This window comes from Coturnix japonica, chromosome 11 (assembly GCF_054131305.1).
Source record: "Coturnix japonica strain WE chromosome 11, WE-NBRP24, whole genome shotgun sequence".
NCBI lineage: Eukaryota > Metazoa > Chordata > Aves > Galliformes > Phasianidae > Coturnix > Coturnix japonica.
The window spans coordinates 28,796,653-28,820,408 of record NC_140673.1 but is presented as its reverse complement, the minus strand read 5'-3'; the positions used below and the strand labels follow the sequence as shown (position 1 = coordinate 28,820,408).

Below are 23,756 nucleotides of genomic sequence, written 5' to 3'. Positions count from 1 at the left end.
CGGGTGCGGTCAGCGTTGTGCCGGCATTGCTCCTTGCCGGCGTTGTGCCGCACGGGGGCGCTGTGTGGGAGCGGCGCCGCTCCGCCCCGCATCCCGTGTCCTGGTAACGACGCGGGACGCGGGCGGCAGCGCCGGGCGGCACCGAACAGAACCGGGAGACACTGAGCGCTGCCCCCGGGGCCGGCACGGCCATGAGCGGCCCTCGGCCGGGGTGAGTGGGGCAGCGCGGGGCTGGGCGCGGCGGGAGGGGTCCCGGCTGCCCGCTCCGGTAACGTGCGGCAGGGCGGGGACCGAGGCCGGCTCCGCTCGCGGCTGCGGAGCTCTGCCCGCGGGGCCCGGGGCGTTCTGCACAGCGGGGAACCTTCGGGGTGAGGATGCGGTAAGGAAGCAGCGCCTTCAGCTGCCGCTTGCAGGTCTGGCTGCGCTCCAGGCGTAGCCCCAGATGAAATACCGAACGTCTGATCCCGGGAGCTGTTTCTGTGCTGGTTGCTGGCGCTCGTGCACTGGTTGGGTTGTTGGGAAATAACCTCGCAGTGCTCACAGCTCTCCCGGGGTCGCTGTCTGCACTCACTGCAGCACTGGGGCTGACAGCTACGGGCCCTCCCCGCTGCACGTGAAGCATCTCTCCTTGCTGGGCTGGACCCCTCCAGCAGCTCTGCATCGCAGCTGCCCGCTGTGGGGTGGGAAGAGAACAAGAGGTGAGAAGTCCTAGGCCAAGGAGCAGCTCCTGGTGCTCCCAGCCCTGTGCTGTCAGGGCAGCACGAGAAGCAGAGAAGCCCTTGGCCCTGCAGCACTGCCCTGCACCAACTGAACCGTCATTGTGCTGTCACCCTGTCTGATGGCTCTTATTTCAGCCGGTGTCTGTTGTCTCTCTTCCTCCTGCTGTGCATGACTGCACAGAGCCTGGCTCCTCTCTACCATCTCCTGGGGCTGGCCGCTGAGGTTCCCAAACAATGAGAAAGACACTGAGGTGCTGCACTGTGCCCAGAGGACACTGAAGCTGTGAAGGGTCTGGAGCTTTGGGGAGCAGCTGAGGGAACTGGGATTGTTCAGGCTCAACCAGAGGAGGCTCAGGGGACCCCTAATCACTCCCCACAGCTCCTGGCAGGAGGTCAGGACGAGGTGGGGGTCAGCATCTGCTCCCAGGGAACAATGATAAGATGGGAAGCGATGGCCTCACATTGTGCCACGGGCCCTCCCTCTTGCTACACTGATCTATCACCTGAATAACACTGCACACTTGCAGTTTTGTGGCCTTGAAATTAAGCAGTTAATTATTGTTAGAATCCAAAGCACCATCAGAACATCAAGTTATCTGCTGACCTTAGTAAGTTCTGGTTCAGCAGTTGTGATCTTGAATGGTTTATCGTAATTGGTTGAGTCGTAGCTGACAGTAATGAATGCAGCAGCCCAAGTTGTGCCTGGTGCTGCAGTTTGAAGGCTTTGTGTCCATAGGATCAGTTGGTGACTGCTTGGTGGGTGGCTTTCCTCCTTTGAAGGAAGGCTCCAAAGCAAATTAACAACTGTTTACATGGGTTAATAGTGATAGGACAAGGGACAATGGTTTTAAACTAAGATAGGGAGATTTAGGTTATATTTTAGGAGGAAGTTTCTCACTCACAGGGTTGTGGTGCACTGTAACAAGTTGTCCAAGGAAGTTGTGGATACCCCTACCTGCAGGCATTCAAGGCCAGGCTGGATGTGGCTCTGGGCAGCCTGGGCTGCTGGCTGGTGGCCCTGCACACAGCAGGGGGTTGGAGCTGGATGAGCACTGTGGGCCTTTGCAACCCAGGACATTCTATGATGATTGCAGATGGTACAACCTGCATCCTTGTGAGGCACAAACCTCCTTGTGTGGAAGCTAAGGATTATTCTCTTGGCTTTTCACCATCTTTGTGAAAGAAAGGAATCCAAACACATCCCAGTCACCTTTGGCACTCCCTTCATTTTGCTTAGTTCTGTCTGAAAGTTTTTTGTCTAAATCCACAGCAGAAAGCATGTGCAGTGCAGTAGTTTATTAAGGTTTGGAATGTATCTCCATCAGAGTGAGAACTACTGATTGGACTGGAGTGGTAATGAGCTGCAGCTGTAACATACAGCACAGGAGCTACCTATGAGCCTACCAATCAATAACTAAAGCTTTGATGCCACCTAAGATTAATCCTTTGGTAAACAGTCACTGACTTACTTGCACTGTAAATTATTAACATTGAACATTTGCTGCCTAGGTCCAGTATAGGAGGCCTACTGAGACTTTGTCCTGCTGTTCCTGAGTGGCCATCAAAGTCATTGTGACACAGCAGTGTCTCTGAGCACAGTGCGTGGTGTGATGTAAGCTGACAAAAAACAGGTGCTGTTAAGTAGACAGTGGTGGCAATGACAAAGCAATGAAACTCCTGGAGGGTATAGGATTCTGGGCAGACAGTGCCCTGATTGAGTGGAGCTGCAATGATCTGCTGTGTGTTCTGCTCTGTTTTGTGCTCTCTGTGTCTGCACAGCTGTGCTTCCTGTGCTGCAGAGCAAATCCTCTGGGCAGTTTCAACTGTTGTGTGTTGGACTTTGGCAGCTCAATACATTTTTTAAGTGGCAAAATAAACCTCGGTTCTTCTGCTGTCTGTGGCTCTGTTCTGCCAGTCAACCTGAATATTTGTACTTGCCTTATTAATGTGTTGCTTCTGTTAATGGGGAAAAAAGAAGAGTTGACTCCAGTGATGACAGTTTATTTCTCTGAATGAGTTGTGGAGATGCTGCCAGGCAGTGCAAGTGACAAGGACTCATGAGGGGCACAGTTGAGTTGCTGCCAGTCCCTGCTGCCTTGGCACAGCTGGACTGGGGGTGCTGGGTCTGTGCAGTGCATGATGCTTCCTCCCACCAGGGCTCCTCTATGGCCACTGGGCACATATGGATTGTGTGTCATTTCTGGTGGACTGTCAGCCCAGGAAGGGGATTGGGGCTGGTCTCTGCAAGGGGAGAGCCCCTGGGCAGGGCTGTGCTCACTGAACGCCAGGCTTTGCTCTGGGTCAGTCCAATGACCTTTGGAGGTCCCTGCCAACTCTTTCCCTCTCCTTGAGGAAGCAGGAAGTTTTTGGTCTATTGAGTTTCTGGTTTAGAAGTTTCTGTGGTCAGAGGAGAACTGCGCTTTCACTGTCACGCGGCCTGTGGAACATGAGATGGAAGGAACCAAGTGGAATGGAAAGGAGCAGGATTGGGTTTCTCCTCTGCCTCCACATGCAGTCTCCAGGTGATACTGCAGGCAAACACTCAGTGACGCTGGTGTGATCTGCAGTTCTGAATGCAAATACAAACAGTGAATGAAGAGAGTGATGCAGAACACCTGCTGTAGCACTGGTGTTTAATCAACATGCATAAGAGGGCACTGCATTGTTTGTATGAAGTTCAGCATATTGTTGTTAGGCTGCCTGTGAGGCTGTTGTGAAACCTCAGGTGAATTCCCTGTAAATCCATCATCTCTCTCAGCCTTTTATTTTGTTGTTCTTTCCTTTCTTGTGTGTGTTTCTGTGCATAGTAATGCAACCTAGCAATGGAAACTTATTGTGCTGAGCACTGAGCTGCTGTGTCTGACAGAAGCCTGTTTTTCCTGGTGTGTTCTTCATGGGGCAGTGAGGTGTTACTTTCACGTGACCTGATGGGCTCTCTGACAGAACACTTGACACAAATAATCAGGACATTCAGCATTTTGTGCAGCAAACTGTTGGGTTGTTCTTTGTACCCAGCCAAAAGCCCTGACAATTAGGCCATCAAGGAGATTTCATGGCATCTGTGCTGATTTCATTTCAGGCTCCTTGCAAACTACAACAGCCTTACGGACAAACACCTGGCTGGATATTTCAGCAATGCTCGGATAAGGAGACATCTTCAGAAATCAGGACTGGTGAGAATGAAAAGTTTCCTGTTCTGAGAAAAAAACACAATTATGTTGTTAATTTTAATATCAGTCAAAATACTGATGTTCTTTTGCTTACTTGTTAGAGGGATGTGTTGTTCCTGGTAAGAATGTGACCTGTGCCAAACAGTTGCAGTGATGCTGTGCCAGATTGAAGCACTATGACTGTGCTTTGTCTCAGGCAGGATTGTTTAACCCAGGCACTTCTCACTGCACTGTTATCCAGTGTTGGTCTGCAGGATCCATGGGGTCATGGATGGGGCCATGGCACATAGGGCTGGAAACAGAATGTTGGGGAGCTGGGTACAGCTGAGCTCCATATACAGATAAGTTGAAAGGTGCTGGTACAGCTGAGGAAATGCTTTGGCTCTCCTTAAGTAGTCTCAGAGCTGTTCTTCAAGTGCTCAGTGAAAAACTGTGAGACTCGATAAAGGTAAATGTGCTGAATATTTCTGAAAATACTTGAGCAGTCCTGGGTACAACTTGGGCAGAGTTGAGTATTGAGTGGAGTTTTGAGCAGAGGCAGATGCAACCCTTACACAGTAGGAAGGCAAATATTTAATGCCCCTGTGCTGAGTTAAGGGGTGCAGCCCATGAAGAATAAGGCTGAGCCTCAACTGTTAGGAAGTGTGACTGTTTCTCTCCTGCTCTCTTCATTTGTCTGTTTGGATCTGTGGTGAAACTGCAGTTCTGTGCTGGGAAGGTGAGCCCCAGCACCATGGCAGGATCAGAAGTTGTAGCCAGTGGATGAAGAAATAGTGCTCCTGAGAAGCTGCAGTCTGATTAGAAAGATTTCATTTTGTTCTCCTTTTTAGTTATGTTTTATTTTTTTAATGGCAGATCTCAAGGAGTGGAAGAATAATTCCAGAGAAAGAATACCGGCTAAATGCTATGAGGAAGGATCACCAGCGATATGTACAGGAGTGCCTGGCTCGAGCCGTATTTCTGAAGGTCCTTGACACTGGGGTACGTGTTCACTGCTGGTGGATGAGCCTTCTCAGCTGCTTTCTACTGGCACTGGTGACTGTTAACTCATACTGGGTTGTTTTCTGTAGCTGTGCCCTCACAGTGAAACTGCAGAAGTGCAGGAATGATAGCTTTAGTGATACAGCTGAATCCTCCTATTTCTTCCTGTACATGATGACAAAACTAGTTAAAATTACTAGATTATAGGTTAAAATCCAGAGGGCTACTTTGTCTGATATTTTTTCAAGCTGTATTAATTTAAATATAGCTGTTAATCTTATCTGAGCACAAAATTTGGTCACATTCCTGCTCTGTATCAAGGACACAGCATTAAAATGCTCATTCCCTTACCAATGTTAAGATGCAGAGGTGCAATGCAAATGAACTGAAGCACTCACTAGCAGTTTAATAATAGGGTTCAGCAAGGGTAATGATGAGGGAGAGGGCAAGTGATAAGCAGAGCAGAAACAAATGTTCTTGCATTGACACCTCATTATATCTGTTAATGAGATTACTCTTTCTTTTACATTGATAGTGTTATCATCAGCTGGAAGAAAGAAGGAGACTTGAAAATTCTGTGAGGAAGGAGAGGGTGCAGAAAACCAAGGTAAGAATTGAGTGCTACTGAATGCTGGTAAGGCATGACAGTTTTGCTGCATTAAATAACAGCCATAATGAGTCAGGCCAGAGATTCATTGAAACAAATGTCCTGTCTCTGTTGTTTATGGAACAAATAAACAGGCAAGCAGAGGATGATCCAGGTTATGTCTTCTATTCAGCAGTTCAGAAACTTCCATGCATGCATCTGATTTCTTCCGAGGATACTTCTGCAAAATTCTTGGTTGCACAATTGAATGGAGAACTGTGTGAAATAGTGTGCAATAACTCATTTATCTATTGTCTGATTATTCTATTCAATGCTCCACTGTTTGCAGTATGACAAAGTTAATATCTGCTCCTCTTTTCCAAGACATGTATGGCTTTGAAAGCCTTTCTAATATTCCTTCTCAGCATTCCAAGCTGAAGAGCCTCAGTCTATTGAGTCTTTCACACTCATTAATGTTAACATTTTTTTTAACCTTTTCTAGTTCTACTATTTCTGTTCTGAAAGAGCAAACCAGAACTGGATGAATAATTTAAGATAAGTGATGCAGTTCTTCCCTCTTAGTAATCATAGACAGAGTCTGCATTTGATTGCTGCTGAGCACTGAGCTCATGTTATCAGTTGTTTGCCTCTCCATGTGATATTTACCAGAACCAGCGTGTAAGTAATGAAGGAAGGTGTGAGGTGTTCCCTTTGGTGCCCTGTAGGTAAATCCTGATTCTGTGGTTGTTACTGCCATGCAAATCCCACAGAAGTCAATGGTTTTTCTTTCCATGAAATCATCTGGTGCATATGGGAATTTTTATTTTTTTTTTCTTTTTCTTTTTTTTTTTTTTTTTTTTTTTTCTCATTTTGGCTGAAATATCCTCAACTTCTTATTTCTGTATTCGGATCCTGAATGCATTGAGAAGAATATATTGGGAAGACAGTTGTTTCTTTGAGCGGTGGAAAAATGATGTCAAATCTTTTAGAATTAAATTAATATGTATACGAGTAATTAATATATATATATATATATAAAGAAGGAAATATACTTGAAAGATACTCATCACTCTGGTAACTGCAAGAACATAATTTACAGGCTGAGCTGCTGCTAGAAAAATGGAAGCAGCATAATTCTACTGGAAAAGAGTGTGATGAAAACATCCTGTTAAGGGATTCTGGACTGGGATAAATGTGGAACATTAATAAAACTACTTACAATGAGCAGTGTGAGGGAGGTGTTTGTAGGTAAGTGCTCTCTGCTGTGGTGCTCCACTGGTACACAAGGACCTGGCAGGAATTAGCAGTAATTCAAGTCTTACCTCAACCATTCAGTGGAATTGCCTGAGCAACCAATCTGAAAGGAAGGGAAAGGAATGGCAAACAATGGAGACTGAGAGGCATCGCTCTCTACTTCCAGAAGAATGGTCAGCCCAGTGCGGAGCTTTGGAGAAGAAAAGGTAGAGAAGGGGCAGCACTCTACTGCCATAAGTAGTGGGAGAACACAGATTTGAAAGAGACCTCCAACCAAGACAAGGCTGGAAGAGAAACAAAGGCTGATGAATTGAACTTGGTTGTAGAAGACTGCAGAGAAATGAAACAGAGATGGGAACAAATCTTTTCCCTATTCCTCTCTCACTCTCCCCTTCTTCTCTTTTTCTTTCTTTCATTAGCAGATCTTCCACGGGGCCTAGGCAAGCTCTTTGCTGTAAGCATGGCTGTTATTTAGTATCTCAGGGATATACGTTGTTGTTCTTTCAGACATACCGATCCAGAAGACCAGTGGAAGGTGCTAACCCTGTGCTCTCCCCACACCCACCTCTTGGGTCCAGATATCATTATGGACACCATCCTTTAATGGCTAGAGAACCATCTGCTCATTCACACCTGGTGAGTTTCACCAAATATGCTGTAATGTACACACACGTAAACTAAACTGTGCACATATACCTGTAACTTCTGTGCTAAATCTATGCCACTGTCCTGATGGTTGCACACAAGATCCTCATCAAGCAGAGAAAAAAATGTTTGTATAGGCAGGAAATACAATGATCCCAAAATCTAAGGGCAACGGCCAAATAAACAGTCCAGTTTTTACTAGTTCTCCATTTCAATAATGCTATCTGGTGATATTTAGTCCTGAATGACCCTCTCCTCCACATCCCATACAGAGGGCTCCTGCACCTGTAGTTGAGTATAGTGGTGGACAGCCTTCTCATCAACATGGATCCAAGGAGTCAACCTTTTTAAAGGCAGTAAGTGAATTTTTGATAAATTTTCTTAGACATTAACATTTTACTTGATATTCTGGATTAAAGAAAAAATGTCAGAGAAACGTTGAGACTTGAACAAAGACAAACATGCTTTTATTGTGCATTTTCTCAGCATTCATGTGTTCAAGTCTCCCAAGCATTTTGCTACAGTTCCTGTGAGCTCATTATGTTTGCTTCAAGGCTGTACTGTGAATGAACAGTAACAGTTTTTGGACACTCAATTAGAGATTCCTAAAGGGATCTGGCTCTTCAAGACTGGAATGTATTAGAAAATTAAATTTCCTGAAGGTACTTGAGCGCCACTCTTCAATACTGATTTTCAGCACTGTATTTTTCTCCTGTATGGTGCTATTCTATATGGAAACTATACCCTGATATTTTCTTACTGTTTTCTTTTTCCTCTTCTAGACTTCTTCCCATAGACCAAAAACAGCCCCAGGAAATGTACAGTACCCACTTCGACTTCAGCCTCTCTGCGGCTGTGCTGCAGCAGGGACTGCTCCAAGGAGTTCAGGCTCTAAACAGAAGCGCCGCGCACTTGAAAATTATCGGCAATTTCCTTGTGGGGTGAGACCACATTTCATTTGGAAAATAATATATTGTAGGCACAGCTTTATAATGCTGCCAGTACTGTAGTTCCCAGAACTGGATACTTACTGCAGATAATGTGCCTGCAAATTGGTTAGCAGCCTTTACTCAAATTCTCCTTTTTAACCTTCCCTTAATAGTCAGGTTGGGTTGTGCAGAGTTCCCTCGGCTTGCGCTCAGGACTCTGCACAATTACCAGTTGTACGCAGTTCACAGTGTCACATTTATCTGTGTGTGATGTTTTCAAGCAGCTGACCTTGTTTTCTCCATTTGTGCCTGTTGCTTTTCAAGCTGAAAATGAAGCGTTTAGTACAGAAGTGTTCTCACAGAACTTCTTAGCTTGATGCTTGCAATTCTAAAAGTATGTATGTTAATAAATGTAAAGAGCAGTCAAACCATGGCTTGTTCAATATGCTCAGTAGCTATTTTTGCATGGCCTATTTAATAGTTACTTCTTCTGTTGTTGCAGAGGGAGAGAAGTGAGTTAAGACTTATGAACTCAATGGAATATGTGACTGGGAAAACCCCATACCGACTCCCTGTCATTAACAACTATCTGATACCGGTGCCACCTCCTACCCTGCAAAAAAAAGACAGGAGTGTAAAGGCAGTGAGAAATGGGATGTCCAGAAGGAGACGATTTCGTCCCACCACTGCCCCAAATGGCTTAGAGCAACCTGTAACCAAGGTAGGTTATTTCAGTCTAGTTTTCTGGTTATGTGCCGGTATGTTGCCTTCCTAGCTGACATACTCAGAACCTAAGGGAAATTTAGGAGTGTATGAAAGTTACATTGAATCTTCAGCCAGCTGTGGCTTCTGGAAGTAAAGCTGTAAGAGTACAGGATTGGAATGAACTCAGTGGATCATTAAATTTTGTTCCTTCAACCTCAGACAATTAAATACAAAGGATTTTCTGTCCTAAATCTTTTATTGCCTTTCTGCAATAAAGCTGGAAAACACTTTTCATCTTAAGCAGCTCAAGGCCTGTCTTAAAGCACTGAAAGTCTCAAGTGCAGGTGGCATGTTTGTGATCTTTTTGTTCACCTTTTGCTGTGGTTGAAAATTGAGTACATTTTTGTGTATTTTCTACTGTAGAATTCTGGAGAATTCCCTAAGCCCTCATTACGTAGCAATGTGCTCGTTACCATGACCTTTCTGGGAAAAAGCGTGCGTTTATCTCGTGATGATCCTGATTATAGAGATGAAATCAAAGTCTATCAGCAGCATTGTGGAGGAGAAAACCTTTGTGTCTACAAAGGCAAACTGTTGGAAGGAGGTAAGGATAAAGAGTGGAAGAGTTCATACTGATACTGGCAATGTCTTCTTTTTGGCTAAAACACTGATGTGATATTAAATTGATTTCAGCCGAGCTCAGTCTTGATATGTGTGTATACAGGGAGAATGGGTGGCTGGACTAGAATTAGCTTGTCATTGATGTGTCCATTTTCATAGTCCTGTGCTGGAAAGAGATAAAATTGTTGTCTTTGGAGGAGGGTGGGGTTTTACCAATTACTTTATACAGCTGAGAATGAAAGAACCTGACCTGGAACAGCTAGGTGCACTAACAATGATGCAGATGAAGTCCAACAAATGCAGTGGGCTGACAGTAAAGCACAAACTTATTCTCTGACCTCTCTCCTTTCCATGGTTTCAGAGACCTTTCAGTTCATCTCCAAGAGGCATCATGGTTTCCCATTCAGTCTCACCTTTTTTCTCAATGGGATACAAGTGGACAGATTGAGCTCTTGTTGTGAGTTCAGACATCAGAAGCGTTCCAGACTTGGAGGCAAGCATGGATACTTTGGATTTCTCAGTGTGGAGGGAGCATCTCCTTGCTATAGGTGCGGAAACAAATGCACTTTATGAACAAAGTGTTACAAGCTCAGTTTCTAGAGTGTTGTTTCCTTGTTATTAATCGTTCTTGGTTCTGATATTTCTTTTTTTTTTTTTTTTTTTTTAACTAAAACTGCCTCTAAAATGGGATTCTGCTGAAATACTACTGGCTGCTGAATATAACAGTATGGAATATGGGTTTTGATGACGTACATGAGCCTCCTAACCATAAAATAAAGAGTGTGGCATTCCTCCTTATGCAAGTAGAGCAGTTTCAACATGTCACTCAAAGTGCTTTGTTTTCCAGCTGTTTGGGTTTCTCTTAGATAGGAAAAACAGAACAGGTCTTTTAAATAGTCTAGATTCTGCCTCCTTCTCCCACAGTTATTTCACTCTGCAGTGAAATAATTCATAAATTCATAATTCATAAATTATAATTCAACTGTGGGGATAGCCTTACTGTCCTTAAAGGGAGATCACATCTGTGTTTGTGGAGCATGTGAGGATTTGAGAGTGTTTCTCAGAGATGTATATATCCCTATCTGAGAGGTGAAGCGAAGGCAGATATGTGCCTGATTTCACATCTAGTAATGAGCTAAATAGGTCACTGTCTGCTGCTTTTCCACTGTGCACTGATAGAATAATGTGACACTTTCCAGTACTCCAAGGTGTGTTGTTGTGTTTTGTTTTTTTTAGGTGCATTATTGCAATGAGTCTGGACAAAAAGCCATCCCCTCCCAAGAGAGAGGTGAAGGAGGACTGTGAGGAAAAGCAAGTGGGTACCTGGAAAGATGGAATTCACAGTGAGCCAAGTGGTAGCAGTGCTGATCAGAAATCAAGCAAAGAATCAGTGCTAGTCATCTTACCAAGTCACGAAGCGGATGTGGAAACTGTTGAGGACAAAATGGAGACCAGACAGGAGTATGAAAGAGAAGAGACAAAACTATCCAATTGTGAGACCAAAGATAGTCAGGAAGATACTGTTAAAAATGGTACAGTATTCCAAAACACAAGCATGAGATGAAAACTAGAAGAGGCTAATTCTGGAGGAAGTATAGGACTGTGGGCCCCCAGCTTCACCTGAAGAGCATACCTCACATGTGAGGAATGTGCTGAATATAGGCCAGCAAACAATAACTGTATCTGAGCAATAAACTAAGTGGAGATCCTTTCATCCAAGTAAGCGAGTCGTGGGGATCCTTTCATCCAAGTAAGCGAGTCAGCGAGGCTGAAACAAGAGCCTGAGGTGGATGGGAAAAGAGCAGGAGGGCGAGGTACAGTGAAGGGACAGCAGTGGAGAAAGAGAATGGCAGCAGATGGAGAAGAGCAGGAAGAAGAAATGAGGCTGCATGTGGGTTGGGATCCAGTAAATCTGAGACAAGACATCATTATGAGATGAATGGAGAGATGGTGACTGTTGTGGTGGGAGGTGGAGGACTGCCCGGCTCCTGATCCTACGTGGTGGGGAGGGAGGTGGGAGGGACATGCAGTAGTGAAAATGTCTGCAAAATTGAGAGCCCGGTGAAATACTTCGGTCTGTTCTTCTACTTGTTGCCAGTGGCAGTGAGATGCTTTGTTCACCTAAAGCTCTTTCCAGTCCCTTCTCCACCAGTTTCCCAGGGCAGTGGGCATGGACCCTAGATGACAGAGCTCAGGGATCATTTGGGCAGCACTCCCAGGTATAGGTTATGGTGTAAGGTGAGAAGTGATCACCTGGAAGGGCAGCTGGGGTGTCAGCAGTGGCTGCTCTTCTTCACAGTGTAGATGTGTTGTCTCTCTGCTGTGCAGTGAGCTAGTGATAGCAGAGGTACTGCTGAATGGTCAGTGGAAATCATGGCATCGCTGTGCATTCCAGTGCCTGGGATTGTAAGTAGTGCAGCCTTCTCTGGAATGTGTGCTTTAATGCACGTGCATAATGACAATTTTTGCCCGTTGATCTGAGCAAAGTAATCTGTCGTATGTTACAACTTGTTGGGCCAGCAGCCTGGGATGAAAGCCAGGCCCTGTTGATATGAAAATGGCAATTCTGCTGTAAGCTTCATTTTTCACCAGGGTTTTCATCTGGGGACTGAATGAGCATAGTAGAGCAGTGTGAGAATAGAATGTTCTTCTTCATCACCCTTTGGCTGGGCTTAATTAATTCACTTTGTAAGTCACTTTGTTGATTAGCCATATCAATCCACATTTATCTTATCTCCCCATTACTGTGTATCACCTTTCTCTGCTTTTCTCTGCTACTTTTTTTTTTTCCCACTGCAACAAGCTTTTCTCCTGTAGTAAGAGACTGTCTTGCATTTTATTGCTGAGCTTGCCTAACTCTTCTAGAAGTCTTCTCAGTGGTTAATGTTATTTTAATTTATTTTTAATGTATTAATTGTACTTGTTGCATCATTCTGTAGCTTTATTGAATTTTTACTACTCTACCTATGAAGAATTTGATGCTTTTCTATGTTACTGTGCTCTTGAAATTCCTATCTGTTGTCTTAGATTCTCTCATGACTTCTAAAAAGAGTGAATAAGCTTCAGGGGAAAGGAAAACTGATGTAGCTGGCCTCCATCTTCTGGAAAAGAACTTCAGGAGTTGTGAATTCCATCTGCTGTCCTATAATATATTTCTTTTATTTTAGAGTATAATGAAGATTTTGAAGCAGATGAAGTTAATGAAGAAGAACAGGCTGGTGATCAAAGGAATGAAACATCAAAGTCATCCCCAGATGATGAGCAACATGATTTAGACTGTGAAAAGGAGAGTAAAAATGCATCACAGAAGGCACCGCAGGTCTCTGACAGCGAGAATAATGAAAGTGATGGATATTCTGACAGTACCTCAGGGGATGGCAAACAAGGTCAGCTTTTCATGTAATGAGGCTCACAGATGTTGACCTAGTGCTTGTTCCACATTTTGTATATGTTCAGTTATATATGTTGAATCTGTGTGGGAAAGATTATGTAACTGAATTGGTAAAAGATAACTATCTGTCTTATCTGTTCTTACCATTCAACTGTCTGCCACTCAACTGCAGCCAGATCTGTGGGGCACTGTGTGCTGAAGTATTTGTTTGCAGACTTGGAGGTGGTGCCAGTCAACAGATTAGCTCTAAATGTTGTGGGCAGACAAACACTTAATGATCACAGGCATCCATGAAGCTCTTTTATTTCTGTTACTAGAATTCTGTCTCTGTACCCTCAGATGGCTTAATTCAGAGATTCACATGAGACATCCACCCGTCTGTGGGCAATGAATGCAAATGGTTTTTAGTCACATACTAAAATGAATTTGTGTTTGCTATTTCTAGACAGGAGCTCTGCACACTCTCTGTCATCTACCAGCACTCAGTATAGCAGCGAAGATGATTCTGATGCTGAAAAGATGAAAGAGGATGTTAAGGGCAAAGAGGAGTGTGATGTCAAAGATGCATCTGATGAAAACACAACATGTGCACAATATGGAAATGAGAATGGGGAAAGTAAACTGTTCAGAACACAGGACAGTCGGGAAAGTTTTGCTTTGCAAGAGGAAGGAATGGATGAAGCAGAAAAGACAAAAACAGAAGCTCTGACAGCAAGGGAAAATACTGAAACTTTTCATGAAAACATAATAGCGATACAGCATCAAAGTCCTGATGTTAATGGGGAAATGAAACAGGCTGGGTCAGTAGTAAGTAATGTAAGGGAAGAAGAGGAGAAGAATGCAAGCAATGGAAGGGATGGTAGGGAGAAAAATGTTTCAGTGCCTTTGGAAAACAACATGATGGAAGTGGAGGATAGAAATGAGGAGTCTCCTCAAGGTGATGGAGGTGGTGAGTACAGTCCCCATGCAGAACTGTGTTAATGTCAGTGCATGCAAGTGTTGCTGTATCTGCCTGTATGTCACGGTCGTGCACAATCTCAGCATAGAGAATGCAATTGCTGGACTATTTTCTAGCTGCTAAAATACTCTGTATTTCTGTGAGATAAATAACCAGAATGTACCCACATAACCCTACACAGCTTCCTTGCCATCCTTTGGGCATCCTCCAGGGCCTCTATGTCACCCTTGCAGCTAAGGACTAACTGCAAAGCATCACAGTCACTGCAAGTACAGAGTCAAAGGTAGCTTCGTAACATCCCAACCTACCTGTAGAGAAGTAGAGGGCTTCAGTCACGTCTTAGTTTGAGGAAGTGAGGAATCATAAAAAATGTAGTTGGGAGCTTAAAATAGAGAAATGTGTTTTTTCTTTAAGAGTAGTTGTTATAGAACACTTCCAATTTTATGCCCATTAGTCATCATTGTTGCTTGTTTTGAATCCCTCCATCCTCACAGAAGTATCTCACAGTTCTGTGACTGTGCTGTGGAAGATGGATGGTGAATGTCTCAGTAGGTGCTTGTGCATGAAATTCTCCCCCTGCTCTCAACCCCTTCCTTTTTTTCTGATGGTTGTTTCCATTTGATATTAATGTACTTCAGAAAAGGAAATCCTTGCTGGTGCCAATCACTCTGCAGCGATGCCACAGACCTTCAGTCAAGCTGCAAGAGCTGGGGGACTTTGTCCTTCCTGCTTTCTAATCTCTCTTCCTTGCTTCTTTTGTGATAGTTTCTGAAGATGATATATCAGCACAGGAGGAGATAACAGAGGCAATGGGAGAAGACCATCAAGTGAATTTTGAACCTGAATGTAGTAATTCTTGTGTGGATGAGGAAGTAGAGAAAGCAACGAGTGCAGAGTGTGATCCTGGCAAAGGTGACACTGCAGGTCAGGGATGTGGACTGAATCTTATTAACCTGAAGTCTTTCTATAGAGTGTTGGCCTTCTTACTTTGCTTTCTGGGCTTTTAAGTCCTTTTTTGTGCACTTTTTTTTTTCCCCTCAGCTTGCATGACCAGCCATCTCCAGCAGCCACATGTAACTGATGTAGTTATGGTGACCCTGGGTGAGGAATCCAGGGCATGATCACACTGCTTGAAAACATCTGGGTGAGGGGGCTGGGGGGGACAGAAATCACTTAGTGAGCTTCCCTTGCCTTTGAGAGGTATGGGTCCTTCTGGAAAACTGTGGCACGGGGCTGCTTACATGGGATGTGAACAGCAGAACAGGAATAAGACAGGACTCCAGACCTGACCTCAGGAGACCAAGAATGGAGTTTAGTGGCATGGGCGGTGGCCCAAGCAGAAAGCAGCAGCTGTGGAGTGCAGCAATAATACAGGAAAGTGAAGTGAGGCCAACAGGGAGAGACGATGTGGGACAAGACAACCTTTTTCTGGTTTGAGGAAGGGTGGCACAGGAGAAGCAGTGCTCCTCGTTCCCCTCAGTAGCACAGAACAGTCAGTTTTCTAAAGAACCAGAGCATGCTGTGTTTGTGTAAAGTGTGGCTGTGGCACAGCACGGTGTGTCCACCCAGGGCTGGGTCCTGGAGCCCTGAAATGAGGGAGCACTGTGTTAGCTGCCTGGGGGTACGTGAAGGCTCTTGGTTATCTCTAGTGTAGTTATGGAGTCTGTGGGAAGCAGTTACCCATTGTATACAAGAACCTGAGTACTTTCCTTCCATTTATGCGTATTTTTCATAAACAATTTACTGCCTGTTTGTGAATTTCTGAATGTTACTGTCTTGCTTGTAGGTATGTCATGTATATCCCTGGCAGGCAAAAAGCGGGGAGAGAGGGCAGGAAGGGCAGAACAGGCAGAGCAGGACATGTCATGCATCATTTCTGCTTACATTAATTGTGCCCGATGCAGCACCAACAGCCTGGTCACAGAGCAGGCACATGCAGAGAAGCATCATCTCAGCCTCCTCTGCACTGCGCTGATGCCCCCTCATGGCTTGTTAGAAATCATGTCTTTGAGACTAACGCTGTAAAACAGCTCACAGTGAAATGAATGTTTTTTCTCTCAGCAGCAGCTGATGGAGCTGATGCAGATGGAACAGGAGCACCCAGCACGCAGTCAGCAGCAGTGCAAGTGGTACATGTGGGCCAAGACTGTGAGGAGGATGAAAGCCGTGCTGCTGAACGAGGGCATGATGGCACAGACTGTGCTGGGCACGGAGTGGCACAGGCAGGAATGCTGCAGCCTGAGGAGGAGGCAGCAGCTGTAGCCCCTGAGGGGCATCTGCTTGTGGATGGGTCAGCACCTGCCAGGGGGGCAATGGCAGAAGGTGATGCTGAGGAGAAGGAACCAGGGAAGGGGATGGAGCCTGGTGCAGAGGCCGAGGATCAGGACACTCCCACAGATGTAGGGGAGAACATGGGGCCATGGAGGGACTCAGGAGGTGAGGGAGAGGAGCAGGTGGGCATGGGGACCCCCCTGGGTATGGGAGGGGGCAGGGGAGTCATTGAAGGGGAGAGGGCTGTGAATGGGGCCTCTGGGGACCAGCGGGTGGGGGGAGCAGCACCTGTGTTGGGGGTGGTGGTGCTTGAGGGACAAGGGTCTGCAGGGGATGCAGACCTGGCAGAAGGAATTCCTGAGGTGGGTGACACTGCAGCACTGTGGGCTGCGGAAAAAGCTGCTTTTGAAGGGCAGAAGACTGTGGAGGAACCTGGGGCTCTCCTAGAAACATTAGGGGATACAGAATTCTGCACAGGAAATGAAGAGATTCTAAAGCCAAATGAGTTTTCTCAGCTGAAAGTCACAGGGGAAGAGCAGGTGGAGATGGATACCCTTGGGGCAGTGACAACTGAGCCCGACGGACCACTGGAGGAGGAAGGCAGCTCTCAACCAAGGGCAGAGGATGGGGAGGAGCCCAAGGACTCTGGCAGAGGCACCACATTACACAAAGCACCTGGGAGAGAAGCTGGGGTGGGTGCTGGAAGGGACCCTGCCAGTGGAGGGTCAACTCCATTGGAGCAGACAGCAACAGCTGGGGATAAGGAGGGCTCAGCAATAGTGCTTTTGAGTGGAAGCCTGTCTTTGGGCAGTGCTGCGAAGACAGATGGAGCAATGGAAGAAAAACCTGATGGGGTGGTAATAGGGGTGTATGGAGAGAGAGCCAGAACTGAGTCAGAAGATGAAGAGGTGGGGGGGAGAGCAGCAGGGCCACGAGAGCACACAGCTATGGGGCAGGGACTGCCAGAATATAGTGGGGAGCAGGCAGTGCTGGGAGAGGGGAAGCCTCCAGGCCAGGGTGTGTTGGGGTGTGAGACCCTGGAGACAGCACAGGGAGCCCAGGGCAGAAACTGCCTGGGGTTGTGGGGGCAGCAGCCTGCAGTGCCTGCACCAGGGGCAGCAGAAGAAAGCACAGTGCCAGGAGGAGTGCAGACTGAAGGGAAGCTGCCAGAGCTGAGCCTTGGAGAAAGTACCCAGAGGAAAGAGGTGGAGACTGTGTCAAAAGGAGCTGTGGGCAACTCTTGTGCACAGGAACAGAGGGCTGAGAGTCCTGAGCAAGGGAGCACAGCTACAATGAGGTGAGTGCTGCCTGGGCCCTGCTTGTATTTTCCTCTTGGGGCTGGTGGGAGCAGAATGTCATGCTGTGTTGCTGTCCTGTTTGTTGTACTCCCCTTAAGTACCTGCCACAGGTAGCTGGGGTGTGGGGTGAGAGTGCTCCTGTACCTTTGCATACTGGTGCCCAGGGCACACTCCACTCAGTGCTGCTGGGGCTCATGCCTGCCTGTCCCTTCACCCTCTGGCAGCTCCAGTCTGCCCCTGTGCTGCTGCAGAGCAGAGCCATCCCTGTGAGCCCTATGCTGTGGGTCATGCAAACTGCTTCCCATGTCACTCTGGCAGCTAATGGGAGGAAATGTCAGACAGCAGTGTATTTGTGCATCAGTGTAGTGCATTTTCAGTAAAGCCAAACATCTTGTTGCTAGGATGTGAACCTGGATGCAGCTGTCACACTCCAGGACAAGGAAGAAACTATCCTCTGAGCCTTTTCTTCAGCTCCCTCAGTGCTCCTTCCCACAGCATTCACACCAACCACTGATTTGTGCCCTTTGGATGTTCTGTATTACTCCACAGTACCTTGGCCATCGGTCACATACCACAGCGGCTCTGCAGTGTATAAGCCCATAAGCACCAGCACTGTCCTGCGGCTGCCATGCTTGGTTTCTCCAAAACACAGCACAGTATTAAACTGAGTGTCCCCTCCTGCTTGTACCCTGTGCTACTGCGGGCCTGTGGATGTGTGTTTGAGAGTATATGTGCTTGGCTCTATCTCCTCTCCATGTATTTTTCTCAGTTATTTTACTTTTTAAACTACAAATCTCACTGTGAGGTGGGGCTGTGACCTCACTGGTGTATGCATATGTGGAAATGTTTGCAGCACTCATGCAATGAGCTGGGTTTCACTGGCTGGGATTTTCATGGGAGCATGATGGCTGCTCTGCTGCCTGCAGCCCACCCTGGGGCACACGCCCACCCCCCAGATCCTCTTGCTGTGCAGGGGCTCCTGCAGGACATGCCAGGTGTGGGTTCCAGGCTGTGTGCTGGTGGGAGGTATGGCTCACTCGCTGGGATGCTGGTTTGTTTTGATGTAGATCATCTATTCCTGGTGTGTTTGTCCTCAATATAACAATTTGAAATATCACTGTGGTTGCAGGTGCTGCTGTTCTTAGAAGCAGGATATCAAAACTCAGTAACTTGTTCTGTGTGATTATTTCAGCCTGTTCCTTTAACTTCTCCGGGAATGGCACAAATGAATTCCATTCCTGCAGTTGACTTTTAGGGTATGTTATGATAGGACAAGGGGCAACAGGTGCAGACTGGAACATGGGAGGGCCCACAGAAATGTGGGAAAAAAACTTGTACACAGTGAGAGTAACAGAGCACTGGAACTGACTGACCAGGGAACTTGTGGGTTCTCCTTCCCTGGAGATGCTTAAAACCTGCCTGGATGTATTGCGGTGTGACCTGGTCTGAGTGTTCCTGCTCTGGCAGGGGATTGGACTGGATGATCCTTTCAGGGTCCTTCCAGTCCCTGACAATCTGTGATTCTGTGTGATTCTGTTCAGCAATTTGTATTTTGCAGAGCTTTCATTTGTATTGGGAACTGATCGCTGCTTTGCAGCACGCTTTCCCCTGAAGCCTGGTGCTTCTTTAGTAGACACTAACAAAGACATCACTTTCTTCAAGGTGCCAGCCATTTTAATTACCAGTAAAGTTGTTTACAAGCACTTGGCCCTGTAGAGAGCTTCTCAGACTGCAAAAGTTTTTCCTGTTGTTTTCAAGTGTCTGCTATTGAAATGTCACCAGGAGATGGTACAAAGTAGCCATGGGTGGGCACATATTGATGTGGATGTAAGTGCAGTCTGTTGCCCTGATCTGTAGTCTGTTCCCTAAGCCTGCTTCATTGAAGGTTTTCCTTCTGGTTAAAGGTTTGTTTTGGAGTGCCTGTGTTGCCTTTTTGTTACCAAACAACTGAAGCACATGATGCCAGTAAAAGCTTTGTTAAAGAACAAATACGCACCACCAAAAGAAGCTGCCTCCTCCACATCAGCAGCAGCTGCTGGTGCACAGCACAGAGGGATGCTCGCCACCAGCAGATGAAGTGGTTTTGTTCAGGGCTGCCCAGTCTGACTTTCACTGCCTGGCTCCTGGCAGCTCTCTGCAGGAAGGTGTTGTGCTGTCAGCTGCTTTCTTCGAAGCTGCTGCTGCATGAGTGAAACCTCATGGTGCTCATGGGATCCGACACGTACCCTGCAAGGTGCAGAGCAAAGCTCAGTGCATCCTCACATGAGGGTGGAAGTGCTACTTCTGCCTTCTTCTGTAGTGACAGTGACAACAAAATGATGTGCATGCAATTTTGGCACGTAGGCACAGACTATGCTAATACCTTTTTGCTGTCTGCAAAAGTAAGCAGACCGATCAGTCATGGGAAGAGGTCATGATAGGCACAAAGAAGCTTTGAAGAGTAGTAAAAAACCATGAATCTTATTGTTTTAATGGCATAGTGGGAATCTGACATTAAAAATACCTCATTCTTTCCTTTCAATTAGGGCTTAAGAGAGCTCAGAACCAGCGTTCTGGCAAATGCTTTTAAATATATTTGGTTCTGATGCACATGACATCATGAGCATCAGCATGGACAGCAGCTGCTCTTAACAGAGCTGAATTTCCAATGAGTTTTTCCAGCTGACCACTACACTGCAAAGTTGTGAGGCATAGGGAACCTTGGTTTATCTTTTAATTAGGGCATGTTGTGCTTTGAGAGCTGGGCAATGAAGCATATCAATATTCCTCACAAGTCTGTGCTGTCCTTCAGAATCCAGCCTCTGCTCCTCAGCACTGATGTCACTGCTATTCTCCACCATCAGCCCATGGCTCCCACCATTTTTGTTTATCTCCTTTGCCCACCACACAGAGATGGGCAGTGCCAAAGCCTCAGCATCTGCCTGATCTGTGGTCCTTTCGGGAGAGTATGTCAGATCTTTGTTTCACATCTTGCACTGCTGAGCATACCGGCAACACACTGACATCCACGAGAGATCATGACAGAAAATACCTTCCTGCTTTGTTGTGCATGCAGGGTTTCCTGGACTGTCATGTCTAGCTGGGAGCTGGGAAGAGCCAGACTGTCTGCACGGCTCTGAGCAGACATAGGAAGCACCATCTGTGGTGTTGTCACAAGGTGAAGGTAACTGTGTGCTGTGCTCAGGTTTGCTCACTGAATGCTGCAGTCACAGGGGATGAGCTCAGTCTGTGTCAGCACGTAAACATGGAAGTGCCATCCTGTCAACATGGCCCTGAAGCATCTTAGGATGTTTGGGCAAACAGATCAGCTCATGATGGTGGAATGAGCAGCACTGTGAGATGGCAGCTGGAGCCTTTCCAAAATCACATACTGGATGTGTATGCTCGCTTCTATATTGCTGCACAGAAAGTTACTGAACAGGGATTTACTGCTGCTTCACAGCTGAGCATAAACCATGTACTAAAGCTGCTTTCAATAAGGGAAGGCATTTCTTGGATGCTCAGCTGAGCATCATATGCATGAAGATCTCATGAAGATGAGATTAATGTCCTACCTTTAGATTCTACATCAAGAAAGAAAGATTTACCTCAGTCCAGTCTGGTTGATAGCACCCTAATACTATACATGCTTTCATATGCTATTTAAAAGTTGTATACGTTTTTACTTCAAAGAGGCAGCTGCTGACTTCACAAGCCATTGGAAAAGGGGGTGGGAAAGCAAGAAGTAGACTTCCAAATTGATGCCAGCAAGATAAGAGCTGAACAAGAACTATCCAGCAAGAGGTTTACAGGGGCTGGGAAGTGCCAGAATGCTGCTTTGGGGGCAATGCATAAAAATATGCTCAAGTGTGATGGGATGCTTTCCTGCTGCTGTGGTACTTTGGAAATAGGTCTGTCTAGCTTTTTTTTTTTTTTTTTTTTTTCCAAAAAATTATTATTATTATTTTTTATTAACAAGAGCAGCATGGAGGATATAATGCCACATCCTCTCCTTATTCACAGATCCACATGCACAGACTGAGCATTCCCAAAAGCCAGGGAGGGCACAGAGGGAAAGGGGCCAGCAGCTGCAGTAGAATGGGGTGAGACATCATGAGCTCCTGCTGGCTGTAACTTCCAGTGTGCACCGAGCATCAGTTTTCTTATCAGGCTGTTAAAATGTCAGCTCTGCACTGGTTAAACACACTGAAGTGCTAGGAGGAGTATTCTGCAATAACTCACCATTTTTGTCAATAGGAGGGTACTGGAAGTTTCTCCTCATGTCATCCAAAGACAGACCCTGAGAAGGGTGTTGCCCAGTGCTGCAAATCAGATAGAAGCTGTCAGTTCACAAAAGATTAAGGTACAGCTGTGGAAGGAAGAGGCAGCCATGTGAAATACACCAGCTACTTAAAAGAGACCATTAATTGTTGTCAGACATTGTCGTCAGGCTCTGGGGGTGGGGGAATATTAAAGGTGGAGAGAAGTGAAACATCAACATTGAGCACCTACAGTGTGATGAGCTGACATTAAGCCGCCCTGTCAGACAATTAAAATGCATTGCTATTACATTCAGCTCATTATGAGATTGCAGCAGCTCACCTCTCATTACTTTGCACATAGCAACAGTTGCCATGCAGGAGGGAAGTTTGTGTTTGCTCAACACAGCTAAAGTTACAAAGCAAGAAACAAACAAGTTCAGTGCCATGGCTGTACCCCATGGTACACAGAGATTTCATCAGAACTGTTTCTGTGGTGAAATAGAGCTGCGTGCTGCACAGGACTTCATGGGCCACAAAGGTGTCACAGCAGGCGACAGCCCAGGAAAAACAGCCTGACTAGGGGAAAAACTCCAAAACACGGCCCAGCCCTGCTGAAAATGATCATACTTCCAAAACAAACAAAGAAAATAAACAGCCCTAAGGAACAAATGCCATCAGCAAGTGAGGTTGTTAATCACATCAGTGTCATGTATAATTGAAAAATTAAATAAACCTTTCCCTTTGTGCTGAATGCTGTGCCTCTGGGTAACCCTTCCTGCGTGCTATTGGTAGCGCTGTCTGTTGTTAGTTTGTAATGCAGAACATGCAATAAAAGCTCCCAACTCTATGTAACTGCTCGGGCTACAGGAAATCTCCTTTTGGTGTGCTAACAAGCCTCAGCATGTTATGGAGAACACTGAATTACAGGACAAGAACTCCCTGTTTCCTGCCCTTGTAGCTACAGTAGAACCTAAACCCATCACTTTCTTATCCTTTTCCTGCACATCCATTACACTCAGGAGTAATGGCAATCTGCCCCTTGACAGAAAATTAAAGGCTGGCTCACATTTCCTCTATGCTGACTCAGCCCCCACTTCCATGTCCTGTCGGCATGGCAAAGTAATTCCAGGCACCTCTTACATTTCCAATGAACATTTTGGGTGTCATCTGTATTTTTAAGTGGAAGATTTCAGTGACTGCCCCAAATGGGCAAAGGTTCGATCAGCCTCATTCCTCTGATGCAGCTCCTCAGTTCAGCTGACTGTATCTCTCAGTTCCCATGTTCCAGTTAACAGCAATGAGCGTTCTGCTATTACAATTTCTGACTGCTAAGTGGTGCTACAGGGTAAAGTTTAGACTAAGAGCACAGCTCTTCTGACAGAGATTAAGAGCACCATTCCATTTTCACTCAGTCCCCATGGGTCAGAGGAAGGAGACTGCTACCTTTGCCTCAGAACCAGGTAGTAGGTTACTCTGCCTCAGATATTAATTTTGGTGTTACAGTAATGCACAGACCCCACATGTTGCTTTGCCATAAAAATACTGGGAGCTGCCATGGCAAAACCATGATGATGGTTTTTCATTGGTATTCCACATCATAACACCACATGGTGTGCTGGGAGTTAAAGAGTTAACTACAGCTCCCAGAAGACTTCATTTTTCTGCTTCTGTTTTTCATTTGGAGGGATGGACAAAGTGGGCTGGGGGTCTCCAGACTTTCTTCTGTGCCCTCACTGCCTCTCTGGCTATTTTGCCTACAACATTACAGTAAGAAAGCTTCTGAACCCCAGCTCCTCCCTTATCTTATTTGATTTATAAGCTTTATTTCCAATCTTACAGTATTGTTGTATTATCTCACATTACGCTATAATATTTAGTAAACTAAGTTGTTTTTTGTACCCCCTTAGTTTGCTGCTGCCATTACCATTCATCCAGGCCCACCTCCCTACATTTTTCCTATACCCCACTGTCCCAGTGGGGTATCCAT

At 45.9% G+C, this 23,756-nt stretch overlaps 2 protein-coding genes across 7 annotated transcripts in view; one reads left to right on the top strand and one right to left on the bottom strand.

The window, feature by feature from the left end:
• Window positions 1–59: 59 nt before the first annotated feature.
• Window positions 60–18,645, top strand: ERICH3 (glutamate rich 3). 4 transcript variants are annotated; one of them, XM_015870883.3, is made up of 16 exons: window positions 60–211; window positions 3,799–3,892; window positions 4,745–4,870; window positions 5,406–5,477; window positions 7,218–7,346; window positions 7,628–7,711; window positions 8,138–8,296; window positions 8,787–9,005; window positions 9,413–9,593; window positions 9,972–10,158; window positions 10,847–11,142; window positions 12,778–12,996; window positions 13,447–13,950; window positions 14,725–14,883; window positions 16,021–17,527; window positions 17,930–18,645. In XM_015870883.3, the coding sequence occupies exons 1-16, from the start codon at window positions 192–194 to the stop codon at window positions 17,934–17,936; spliced, it is 3,963 nt and encodes a 1,320-aa protein (XP_015726369.2). In that variant the 5' UTR covers window positions 60–191; the 3' UTR covers window positions 17,937–18,645. The 4 variants fall into 4 exon arrangements, with proteins under 4 accessions (XP_015726369.2, XP_015726367.2, XP_032302256.2 ...); XM_015870881.3 differs by lacking the exon at window positions 60–211 and adding an exon at window positions 360–379; XM_032446365.2 differs by lacking the exon at window positions 60–211 and adding an exon at window positions 3,077–3,241.
• Window positions 18,646–19,180: 535 nt separating this feature from the next.
• TNNI3K (TNNI3 interacting kinase) overlaps window positions 19,181–23,756 on the bottom strand; it is a 43,251-nt gene continuing 38,675 nt past the window's right edge. For all 3 annotated transcript variants that reach the window (XM_085512465.1, XM_015870887.3, XM_085512466.1), the window contains 2 exons: window positions 21,750–21,829; window positions 19,181–19,754 (listed from right to left, as the gene is read on the bottom strand). In XM_085512465.1, coding sequence (XP_085368591.1) covers window positions 19,684–19,754; window positions 21,750–21,829 — 151 coding nt within the window. In that variant the 3' untranslated portion in view covers window positions 19,181–19,683. The remainder of the gene's footprint in view (window positions 19,755–21,749; window positions 21,830–23,756) is intronic.